The following is a 12,879-nucleotide window of genomic DNA, read 5'->3' as shown; positions in this document are numbered from 1 at the left end:
CAAAGATCTCCAACTGCGATTGTAAAAATTGGGTGGCCGAGATATTCTTAATTATGGAGAAGAGTTTGAAACCATCGGCATACGATAATTTCATGCATTTAAGGGTAAGATGAATGTCATTAAGGTACCTTAAAAGAAAAATGTAAGGACCTAGATGACTTCCTTGTGGCACACCAGATGTGACAGAAAAAGGTAGAGAAATAGTATTTCCAATTTTAACGGACATAGTCCTACCGGTAAGATATGATTCAAACCAGTTAAGGATATTGCCACTTAATCCAAGCCCCTGAAGTTTCGAGACGGCGATCTGATGATTTATTTTGTCGAAAGCTGCTGATAAATCCGTATAGATTGCGTCGGCCTGAAGATGGTTTTGCATTGAGCGAGCAATGAAGGATGTGTAGGAAATCAGGTTAGTACAGGTTGACCGTTTGGATACGAAACCGTGCTGACTTTTATCAATGTAGCTAGAGAAATTGTAAGTAAGGAATTTCAGAACAACCAGCTCGAAAAGCTTTGCAATGGCACAGAGTGATGCTATTCCACGATGGTTTGAAACGATTTGTTTTGGACCTTTTTTGTAGACTGGTAAGACATATGAAGTTTTCCATGCGGTAGGGAAACTACCCGAAAGCAGAGATATGATGAAAGTGCGGACGAGTGGAGTACAAAGAGCCAAACCACAATTCTTCAGTATGATTGAAGGAATCCCGTCTGGACCAGGATTTGTTCAGCTTTTCAGTTTCAAGCAACTTTCGTGGTATTACGCTGGTAAACGCCGCCTTCAAGGTACTCTCCCAGATCCTGTTACGCCGGCTGTCACCGATAGCACAAGGTTTCGTAGGGAATTATCAGGCGGGTTTCATGGGGGCTAGCGCAACTACGGACCAAATTATTACTACTATCCGGCAGATCTTGCAGAAATGTCGGGAGTACAACGTGCCCACGCATCACATCATTATTGATTTCAAAGCAGCATACGATACAGTCGAACGAGACACGCTATGGCAGATAATGCACGAACACGGTTTCCGGACAAACTGACGCGACTGATCAGGGTTACATTGGATCGAGTGATGTGTTTCGTACGCATCTATCGTACACTCTCGAGTCCCTTCGAGATGCGACGAGAGTTGAGACAAGGTGACGGTCTATCCTGCATGCTGTTCAACATCGCTCTTGAGGGGGTGATACGACGAGCGGGCATCGAAACGAGAGGCACGATTTTTACCAAGAGTAGCCCACTTCTAGGCTTCGCAGATGACTTCGATATCATTGCCAGGAACTTTGCGACTGCGGAGGCAATCTACGTCAGACTGAAAGCGGAGTCTAGGAGAATTGGGCTAAAAATAGCTCGACCAGGTCGAAAGCGATTTGCGACTTCTGAGACGACTAGGAAATTGGCGACGAGTGGCCCAAGACCGAGTTGAATGGAGACGAGTGCTTGAAACAGCACGAGCCACCCTGGCTCTATGCTGCTGAAGAAGAAAATTTGTGGCTGTAACTAATTTAGCTATTAACCAATATGAATGAAACTTTTTTTCAGACAACTAGAAAGATATACCTTTTAAATGGAATAAAGAGATCGTTGATAACCAAAAAATTTTTAAAAATTTTGGAAAAAAGTGCCTCAATGTACGCGTCTTTCCCCTACCGTATACTTTTTGCCGAGATCCTAGTGTAATTCGTAGAAGTGTACAACGAGCTCACGAAATGTCTCTAATTTTGACACCATTTTGAGTCAAATAAACACCGCTTCTTTGAGAGAGAGAGAGAGAGAGAGAGAGAGAGAGAGAGAGAGAGAGAGAGAGAGAGAGAGAGAGAGAGAACATACTCTCTCACTAACACTACACTAACGTAAGCAAAACTATACGAAGGCTCTACGGATCTGTAAAGCTTTCGGTATAACTTTAGACAATCAACAGGTAAAAACGGAGGATATTCCATTGGATCTATGTGTGAGATGCCGGAATTACCTAGGCCTATTTGGTTCGGTAGCCAAAAACAAAGAGTTACCTATACGGAGCGAAATAGCTCCAGTTTGTTTCAAACAAAATGATTGTTGCTTTAAGCCTCAATAAAATATTTTTATAACAACCTGAAAATATTGTTGTTTCAAAACGAGATTCTGTTTGAATCAAGAAAATAACAGTTTTGAATTATATGTAAAGTATTTTTAAATTTTTAACATTGATATAACAATAAATATTTTCATTTGAATTATACACTTCAGTTTGAAACAAATCGAAATTTTTGTTTTTGCGTAAAACAACCACAAATATGGTTGAAACTACATTTTTATTCTCCGTGTAAGAAGGAACAGTTTTCTAGAACGCATCCACGCGCCCATCTGCCACAGCATAATCACTATTTTGGCATTTAAAAAATACGAGATACAAATATACCTTAACCAGTAACCAAAATACCCCAACACTCAATTTTAACTCTAGCATCCGAAAAAATTTATGAAAACCCCTTATTTTTCGACCTTCTAGAGTAGGGTCCCCCCTTAACAAAAAGTTATATGTACTTTTCATTTCAGAATGTAGTTGTTGTAACGATTCTGACCTGATTTTTACATAGGACTTCGAGGAATTCGAAAATAAGGGCGAAATCTTTTGGAAACCCCACAATTTTTAGCATTTATTTTGTTTAATGCTCAAACACGGATTATTGATTTCTAGGGTTTCAAAAGCAGTTTTTATGCTTAAAATAATAGTTATGTTTATGAAATTTCAATCTTTATTAAAAGCAAGCATATAAAATTTCTCGACTATATCAATCATGTATAGACAAAAAACCAAATCAAAGACAAAGACAAAATCAATCATAAATGCATAAAGGTTATCTGCATCTGTGGAAGGTGTAGCGGCAGTATTGCGAAAGCATCTTTTGCCATTTTTAGCAATTGTTATTCTAGAATCATGCTGGCCAATTCGATGTCACGCCTTTTATCCCCTAGACCAGACAGAAACCATTTATATTTATATTTATATTTATATTTATTAACTTCCTTCATCGGTGAAGGTTTGTACGGGAAAAGCCGGTTTGAGTTGAGATTAATAATTTCATTCTCAAATCGGCACAAAAACCCATTATCTTTTCACGATTAATCAATTTAACATTAACATTTAACTTTTTACATAGAAATATAAACCAAACACACAAAACAACTCGTATCACATTAAACTTGTCTTAATCCTATTTTCAAAAGTATTCGTCGAAATCGTCAAATCAAATTGGTCATACACGTCATTAAAAACACTGCACATCGCCTGGATTGGTTTGTGTTGTCCGTATTGCGTACGAGTAGGCCGAAGAAATTCTCGGATATGAGCGGCGATGCCCTGGCGGGTGTTGTGGGTTCGAATCCGGTTGTAATCTCAGATTACAGCTTGGTTCGACTCATGCACCTTCCAGTATTGGACAAAAGGTAGGAATCAAAATGACTACTTGTCAAGCACAGCTACCAATACCCCCCCCCCCTTCCTTTCCGCTCTTCCCCACCTTCACCAAAAAATTTTCATTTCTTTCCCTACCGTCCCTTCATCAATTGTAGAACCATCGTTTCAAAAAAAATATTAGAAATGATGTTAGAGTAGTGGTTTTGAAAGGTCATTCTAGAGTCCAGGTCAACCCCCTATATCTTTAACCACACACACACACACACACGCGTTCAAGGCGGGACCCTTCGATCTCGTAAGCGTACAGTATAGGTTTTGCATAGGTAATAGGTTTTCAGACAAAAATACTACTACCAATTGATTTTACCTAAGGGATAGTCATCAATACAGGATACTGGCTATCAATACAGGAAGGTACAAAAGCAGAACATCGTATCTTGTGATAGCAGTCAGCACTCGAAAGTTATCGTAAGCAGTTGTTCCTCTGATTTTTAGGGTCGCGATTAAATCTGTGAATCAGTTACCGATTATGGATTGCAAGTGTTCTAACGACGCTCGGTCGCAGAAAAGACCGAGAGCATTCCTTGAGGAAGAAGCCGCTCTGGAGAGTAGCATACAATCGAAAAGGTCACGTACGAAGATATATTCAGGCGCCAAAGCTCGCCAACCGAGTGTACCGAAACTTTTCACCCTGGCAACTCGCTCGCTACAGGAAAACGTCGATCAGATCGGCGTATTGGGTGGCAGAATTCCATTCGATCTACTTCGGCCAGTACTGGAAAAAGCTACGCCCAATCAGCTAACAAAGTTAGAGCAATTAAATCCCTACTTACTGGAAGAGACGTATGTTCTCTGGGAACAGCATTGCAGGCGCGAGTTTCGCAATCAACAGCGCAAAGAAGAGGAGTGTGAGTCCTGGCGAGAAATGTACGGCCGTTGCTCCCAAGAAAGAGACGCAAAACTTGCCAGTCTCGTACAAATCATAAAGCAGTCCACAGTGCAAAGAGAGGCCCCTATACGGAAAACCCAGCTGCTGTACATGGATTCGACTGTGAAGCCACCGCGCAATGTGATCAGCAAGCAGATCAAATACGGCACTGATCGAGTTGCCGTTGTGTCGCCGGCAGCTAGAGTGCCGGCGTTGCAGAACACGTCCACTAATGTCTTTAAAGTAGGAGATTCTCGCCTGAAGGCTGCTGTTGTTGGGGCAAAGGCTAAAGTTCCGGTGCAAGGGAAGCCGAAAAAGGCACCGTTGATGGCCAAGTTGTTGACCTCTATAAAAGGCTTGAAGGGTGGTTCACGGCGTTGAGTCCGTGAGCTAGATCGTACTAGTCGTACACAGTAGTTATTAGACATTAGATCTAGATTAGTTTAGTCGTAAGCAGTATTAATATAAGACAAATGCATCAAATTGCTTGCATGCTACAATCACCTTTTTGTAAAATCTTAAATGTAGGAGACATACTTTGAAGAATTTAAAATTTAATACAAACGTGATTTATTTTCAAGATAATTTAGTTATTTATTTTTTCGTCTTGTTGGAGACTCCTTTTGATTCTGAAGCGTACTAATATCGGTCGATTTAACTGTATTTCTTATCCTTAGTCTTTGAGATATTCATTTCAACATTGAACCTAAACCACCCAAGTAACAATTTGGGTTTTACTACACTCTTATGATGGCATTTAAGGCCAAAATTGGTCATGAAAATCGCCATAAGAGACAAAAAAACTCACATTGACATTGAGTACAATAAAACTCACATTGTTGCTTGGGAAATTTGATGTCCTGAATGAATATGCTCGTAACATAGGGCGACCATTTCTTCCCGTCGCACAGAGGAGTAACTAGAGCAAAAAGCTGGCCAAAATTATTTTCTTACGTATTAAGTAATATTTCGCTCGAATATGAAATGAAACGTAAAAATAGTTAATTTTGTAACAAACTGGTGCCATTACAAGTCATTTCAATTCACTTAATAGTGCAAATTATGCTTTTTTTCTATTCACTATTCACTATTTAGCCTTCTCCAAAACCTACAAATGCATGAGTAAATCAATGAGTATCTTGTTTGTCTCTGATTCATATAAAAAAATGACATTGGTTAATACCAAATTGTTGATACTGGAGTAGACTGATTCTTCGACACTAAATCAACGCAGATGTCTTCTCTGTGATATATAACTTTTGTTATGCAATTTATCACATAACAATCGCGCCACACATACTATTACATACTTTACCGTCACCCAACTAACATTTTTCCTACTATTTTTGTCAGCGAATTTTGTTGAATGGGAATGTAGATTCAAATAGTGACATATTTGGAGAACAGACCTCATAATCCCTAGACATGTAGTATTGCTAGTTTACCCATTGTATTGAAGGTGAATTATCTTGCACAGAAGATAGTACGCAACTAGATGCGAATGGTCGATATTTCCTTCAAAACAATGTGAAACATACAATTTTCAAAAGGGTCGCAAATGCCAGTCCGGATGTTTCCGGGTGAGCTTTAGGTACCGATTTGTTCAGAATACCACAAAGATTCATTCCTTCATAGAATGTATGACCAGATTCTGCAAGATTAGATAACTTTTTTACCGTTGAAAAAGCACAAAATTGCAAAAAAATAGTTGTTTGACAAAACTATTTAAAACAAGTCATATTTTCAAAATTTTAAATTTTCTTCCTACAAACCAGTTAGAATTACTTATGATGAACCTATGTTTTGATAAATATCCTTTGTTAATCTTTTTGTTTACTTCTAATGGAATCCGTTTCCTGATGCTTGATGATTTTTCAAAAAAATGTTTCAAATATTGTCAATGTTTGTACACCTGCCAAAACTTACAGGTATGTTTCCATGTGTTTTGACTAAGAGTACTTTGTGCAGCATCTATTTAAGCATACAAAAATATATATATTATATTAGAAGACCGAAAAAAATGTTTTTCTTATTTTGGCCAGCTTTTTGCCCTAGTTACTCCTCTGTGCGTCGCCCGATTGCGTCCATATGCTGCACGCATTTAATCAAAACCTGCCAAAACGAATGGTATTTGTTAATTGGCTTAAGAAACATTCTCAAAACATACATTAGTCAAAAACATACATTCTACATTAGTCGTTGAACGCACAACTTTTGGTTGAATCGAAAAAAATATAGAATTAATCACTAATTTAATTTCTTCGAGAATAGCATTCATTCTGACAGATTGTGTAAAAGTCATATGGAATGCCCGCTAAAAATTATTCCAGAAAAAAAAATCATGTTATCAGATAATGTTATCAGCAGCTTAGAAGATTTCTTGGCATTTTGCTCTTGGGTTATTTTCATACATTTTATAGCAATACAATCAAAAGTATGAAAAGAATTGTGACTCTTTGATTCTTCACTTTGAGAATTGTTGCGAAAAAAAAAATACATTAAATTGTGTAGTAGAAACAAGGGGTCTGCAACAGTTTTTATTGTGAACATTAAAATTTATTATTAAAGTGCTACACATTCAAATTTTATTCATATTTTTGTTTCTCATTTTATGGAATGGAATTGGCCATATTTCATCACAAATTGACTTCCTTTTTTGATTATATTTTGCTTTTTACTTAAACAAAATTACCATTCAAGGGTGATAACATTTAACTGCTAATGAAAACTTTTGTTCGCGAAAAAATAGGTTTTTTATTATTAGGACACTTAATAATCCGTCATTTGTATGATCGAATCTCTCAAAACCATAAAAGCTATGGTGGACTACAATAAGTTTGATGGTAAGGTTGCCTTATCTGACAACCAAATTTAAATGTTTTTACAGTATTTTGTATTCTACTTTAACAATATATCTTCGTGTTATTTTTTTCTGGATCACATGCATGAATATTCCGTATTTTCTACCTCGTTTCCATACAAGACTTGATTTTCGGGTATATTCTTACATTTTTTGATATAATCGGGTGAGAGAAAGGGATGCACGGTGGTCCGATTTTGAAACCGTAGCAATTGTGTAAAACCGTAGCGGACCGTAACAATTGTGTAAAAATTGAGTTCTTGCGTGATATCCAACACGTTAGAAAATTTCATTCCGATCAAAAATAGTCGAGTCAAATCGTTTTGCTAGTCGAGCTGGAATTGCTCTATGGATATACTATGGATATACTCTAAGAACTTACTACGTGGGAATGTATCGTTCTGTGATGCTGCCAATTTTTATGTAGGACTAGGTCTAAGGAGAAGGCAGAGTGCTTTTCCAAAAAATCTAACCAAGTACGAGCATCACGACAGATTTTGAGATTAGGTTAGGTTTTGAACGCTAACTCAGCGACCTTTTGATTTTTGCACAAATTTTACAATTAAATTTTCAACGAATCAAGCAGTTCCAGTAAAGAAAACTATCGATTTTTATATTGATATTGATTCGCACATGCGATGACTGCCTTATCAGACCAGTATCGTACCTCGGGGCCAACGTTTGCTTAGGTTAATTTTTGCACAAATTTTACAACTAAATTTTCAACGAATCAATCAGTTCCAGTAAAGAAAACTATCGATTTTTATATTGATACTAGCTGACCCGACAAACTTCGTATTGCCACAAATTAACCTGTGTTGTACATAAATCATGAATCTCGGATGATCTTTGTCACAATCTCGAGTTTTGCAAGCCCCACAGTGGGCGGTGCTTCCGACGGCGGGTCACCGGCAATACTCGCGACCGTCTCGTCCTGAATGATCTAGTGTTACTATAGATAGTTTTTGTGGTCTTGTATTGACTAATGTTTTATGGAAGAGTCTCGAATTTCTCGAGTTCGATTAGTTTTTGAGTTTCGCAAAAATTTCTGTTTTATTTGTATGAGAGTCCATATCCCCCTACCACAGGGGTGAGAGGTCTCTAACTATCGTAAAATAAATTCAAGACTCCAAAATCTCCCACATGCCAAATTTGGTTCCATTTGCTTGATTTGTTCTCAAGTTATAAGGAAATTTGAATTTCATTTGTATGAGAGCTCCCCTCTTAAAAGGGGAAGGGGTCGTAATTCACCATAGAAAAAATTTCTGCCATCTAAAACTCCCACATGCCAAATTTGGTTCCATTTGATTGATTAGTTCTCGAATTATGAGGAAATTTGTATTTCATTTGTGTACAAGCACCCCCTCCTACAGTGGGTAGGGGTCCCAATTCATCATAGAAAAAAATTTTGTCTCCAAAAACACCCACGTGTCAAATTTGGTTCCATTTGCTTGATTAGTTCTCGAGTTATGAGGAAATTTGTATTTCGTTTGTATAGGAGCCCCCCCTCTTAAAGTGGGGAGGGGTCCTTATTCACCATAGAAAATATTCTTGCCCTCGAAAACTTTCACATGCCAAATTTTGTTCCATTTGCTTGATTAGTTCTTCAGTTATGAGGAAATTTGAATTTCATGTGTATAGGATCCCCCCTCCTAAAATGGGGAGGGGTCCCAATTCATCATAGAAAAAATTTTTGTCTCCAAAAACACCCACATGCCAAATTTGGTTCCATTTGCTTAATTACTTCTCGAGTTATGAGGAAAATTGTGTTTCTTTGGTACAGGAGCTCCCCCTCTTAAAGTGGGGAGGGGTCCTAATTTATTATAGAAAATATTCTTGCCCTCGAAAACCTTCACATGCCAAATTTGGTTCCATTTGCTTGATTAGTTCTCGAGTTATGAGGAAATTTGTATGGAAGCCCCCCCTTTTGAAGAGGAGAGGAATTATAATTCCCCTTTTAAAGAGGGGAGGGGTCTCAATTTACCATAGAATAAATTCTTGTCAGCGAAAACACCCACATGCCAAATTTTATTCTATTTGCTTGATTAGTTGTCGAGTTATGCAGAAATTTGTGTTTCATTTGTATGGGAGCCCCCCCTCTTAGTGGGGGGAGGGGTTTCTAACCATCACTAAAACCTTTCCTGGCCCCAAAAAACCTCTAAATGCATACTTTCATGCCGATTGGTTCAGTAGTTTTCGATTCTATAAGGAACATACGGACAGACAGACAGACAGACAGAAATCCTTCTTTATAGGTATAGATTGATTCGCACATGCGATGACTGCCTTATCAGACCAGTATCGTACCTCGGGGACAACGTTTGCTTAGGTTAATACTAGAGCAGAGTTGAAATCTTATCATTCACTATTTACTGAAATCAAAGATACATTGTCCATTGTCTATTGTTGAAAATAAATTAGTGAACATTTTGAAAACGGTCCGTAATCGGCTGTTCGGTGAAGCCCCCCTTCCTTTTCACTCTTTTCCCTCCATTCCCAAAAATTCCTTCTTCATTACTTTCCCTTACCGTCCCATTCATCAATTGTAGAACCATCGTTTCAAAAAAATATTAATATATGCCTGACTGCATTTCAAGGTCATGACTAAAATCACGAGTTTGGTCAACTTTCGTCGTCCAAAACAAAGCAATATGACGTCTTCGGAAGAATTTCTGTATATCAATAGACGCAACAATTGGTGGTTAGTATTAGTTCGGAAATCAAACACAGGTGGCGCTGCAAAATTTAACTTTCTAACTTGATTACATAGAGCTATAGTATGTTCTACAAAGTTTTAGATCTTATTACAAAGCTTTTTGCTGAAAACATGATTCCTCCAAGTATCACAGTTTTCGAGATATTAAGCGTCTTTCATGACGGACCCCCACAAATCGGGTTTTCACTGTAGCTTCAAAACTATGTGATTTACGGAAAAATAGTGTTTTGCAAACATTTGCATCTATTAAATCACACTCTTTTGCAGAAGAAAGTGAACACGTATCTTCTATACAGAGCGAGTTAGCAAGGTAAGATGCTAATCTAACGAGCCAGTCGTCGTATGTACTAATCTCGGCTGTGTGGTACTGCTAGAGTTTAATAGGATCCTTACACTAGTCCTGTAATTGTCCTGTACTCTAATAACCGGCTGCGAAGCCTGCCGATAAACAAGGGTAATGTCCTCAAGACGATTATACCCAAAGCCTTGCTCTACTTGCATCGCAAGAGACTAGCAAGAAAAGCAAACTAATGTTAGGTAATTAAAAGTGTCTTAGCAGAATCTCGAATACAGGATAGTGGATAGATTTTTGTTAGGTAACAGAATTAATCGCAATCTTTTTCTTCAACTCGTCATGTTAGGGGTTTTTAATTTCAGGTAAATGACAACATAACCAAACTAGGTAACTAGGTATTGAGGCTCGGAGTACACAAAATGATTGATTTGATGGGGAATGCCAACAAGCGGCGGAGGAGAAAAAAAATGCTTGGAAAAATTATCTAAGTATTGCCACTAGAGAGAGTCTGGCCAAATACCGACGAGCTAGGAACCAGTTGACCACGATCCTGAGGAGAAAAAAGCGCCAAAAGGAGGACAGAGATCGTGAAGAATTAGAGCAACTATTCCGAGCTAATGACACGCGCAAGTTTTATGAGAAGGTGAACCAAACTCGGAAGGGCTACACACCAAAACCTGATATGTGTAGGGACGAGGGAGGGAATCTAATTACAAACGAGCGCGAGGTGGTCGACAGGTGGAAGCAGTTCTTCGATGAACACCTCAATGGCGAAGTCGCAGAAGGAGGCGGAACGGAAATTAACCTAGGAGCGCCCATGGAAGTAGTAATGTCCTAGCACCTGATCTCCAAGAAGTCAAACGAGAAATCGGGCTGCTGAAGACCAATAAAGCCGCTGGGAAGGACCGCCTACCGGCAGAGCTTCATAAACATGGCGGAGAAACGCTAGCAAAGGCTCTACACTGGGTTATTTCAAGGATTTTGGAGGAGGAAAAGCTACCGGAGGAATGGATGGAAGGAGTGGTTTGTCCCACCTACAAAAAGGGTGATCGGCTAGACTGCTGCAACTATCGTGGTATTACGCTGGTAAACGCCGCCTTCAAAATACTCTCCCAGATCCTGTTACGCCGGCTGTCACCGATAGCACAAGGTTTCGTAGGGAATTATCAGGCGGGTTTCATGGGAGCTAGCGCAACTACGGACCAAATTATTACTACTAGCCGGCAGATCTTGCAGAAATGTCGGGAGTACAACGTGCCCACGCCTCACATCTTTATTGATTTCAAAGCAGCATACGATACAGTCGATCGAGACACGCTATGGCAGATAATGCACGAACACGGTTTCCGGACAAACTGACGCGACTGATCAGGGTTACATTGGATCGAGTGATGTGTTTCGTACGCATCTATCGTACACTCTCGAGTCCCTTCGAGATGCGACGAGAGTTGAGACAAGGTGACGGTCTATCCTGCATGCTGTTCAACATCGCTCTTGAGGGGGTGATACGACGAGCGGGCATCGAAACGAGAGGCACGATTTTTACCAAGAGTAGCCCACTTCTAGGCTTCGCAGATGACTTCGATATCATTGCCAGCAACTTTGCGACTGCGGAGGCAATCTACGTCAGACTGAAAGCGGAGTCTAGGAGAATTGGGCTAAAAATATGCATCGAAGACCAAATGCTTGAAAGGAAGAGGCTCAAAGGAAACAAACGCGCGCCTCCCACGGACGGTAACCGTTGACGACGACGAACTAGAAGTGGTAGAGGAGCTCGTGTATTTGGGATCGCTGGTGACCGCGGACAACAACACTAGTAAGGAGATCCAGCGGCGCATCCAAGCGGGAAATCGGGTCTACTTTGCCCTTCGTAAAACGCTACGATCAGGAAGCATACGCCGCCGCACACCAACAATGTACAAAACCATTACTAGACCGGGAGTTCTTTATGGACTTGAAACCGTGACGCTGCTTACAGAGGACATACGCTCCCTTGCCGTGTTTGAGCGGAAAGTGCTGCGGACGATATTTGGCGGAGTACAAACTGAAAGCGAAAAGTGGCGGAGGCGTATGAATCACGAGCTACAGGCACTGCTTGGGGAGAGTCCCATCTAGCGAAAGTTAGGCTACGGTGGGCTGGACACGTCGTAAGGATGCCGGACGACAGTGCGATGAAAATAGTTCTCTTCAACAACCCCACCGGCACCAGGAACAGGGTCCAACGTGCACGATAGCTCGACCAGGTCGAAAGCGATTTGCGACTTCTGAGACGACTAGGAAATTGGCGACGAGTGGCCCAAGACCGAGTTGAATGGAGACGAGTGCTTGAAACAGCACGAGCCACCCTGGCTCTATGCTGCTGAAGAAGAAAATTTGTGGCTGTAACTAATTTAGCTATTAACCAATATGAATGAAACTTTTTTTCAGACAACTAGAAAGATTTAAATGGAATAAAGAGATCGTTGATAACCAAAAAAATTTTAAAAATTTTGGAAAAAAGTGGCTCAATGTAGACGTCTTTCCCCTACCGTATACTATTTGCCGAGATCCTAGTGTAATTCGTAGAAGTGTACAACGAGCTCACGAAATGTCTCTAATTTTGACACCATTTTGAGTCAAATAAACACCGCTTCTTTGAGAGAGAGAGAGAGAGAGAGAGAGAGAGAGAGAGAGAGA

General features: G+C 39.8%; 2 protein-coding genes across 3 annotated transcripts in view; one reads left to right on the top strand and one right to left on the bottom strand.

The window, feature by feature from the left end:
• The window catches only part of LOC128732920 (glutamine-dependent NAD(+) synthetase), a 251,361-nt gene that overhangs the window by 72,727 nt on the left and 165,755 nt on the right, over positions 1-12,879 (bottom strand). The window lies entirely within an intron of this gene.
• LOC128746118 (transcription elongation factor B polypeptide 3-like) lies at positions 3,934-4,713 on the top strand. Its single transcript, XM_053843167.1, has one exon. It carries the CDS (start codon positions 3,934-3,936, stop codon positions 4,711-4,713), a length of 780 nt encoding a protein of 259 aa, XP_053699142.1.

Source organism: Sabethes cyaneus, chromosome 1 (assembly GCF_943734655.1).
Source record: "Sabethes cyaneus chromosome 1, idSabCyanKW18_F2, whole genome shotgun sequence".
Lineage (NCBI taxonomy): Eukaryota > Metazoa > Arthropoda > Insecta > Diptera > Culicidae > Sabethes > Sabethes cyaneus.
The sequence above is the reverse complement of the archived record's forward strand: the minus strand, read 5'-3'. Positions and strand labels throughout refer to the sequence as shown.

Bases quoted from the DNA above. Each gene is read 5' to 3' on its own strand.
- LOC128746118 (XM_053843167.1), top strand. From the start codon at position 3,934: ATGGATTGCAAGTGTTCTAACGACGCTCGGTCGCAGAAAAGACCGAGA.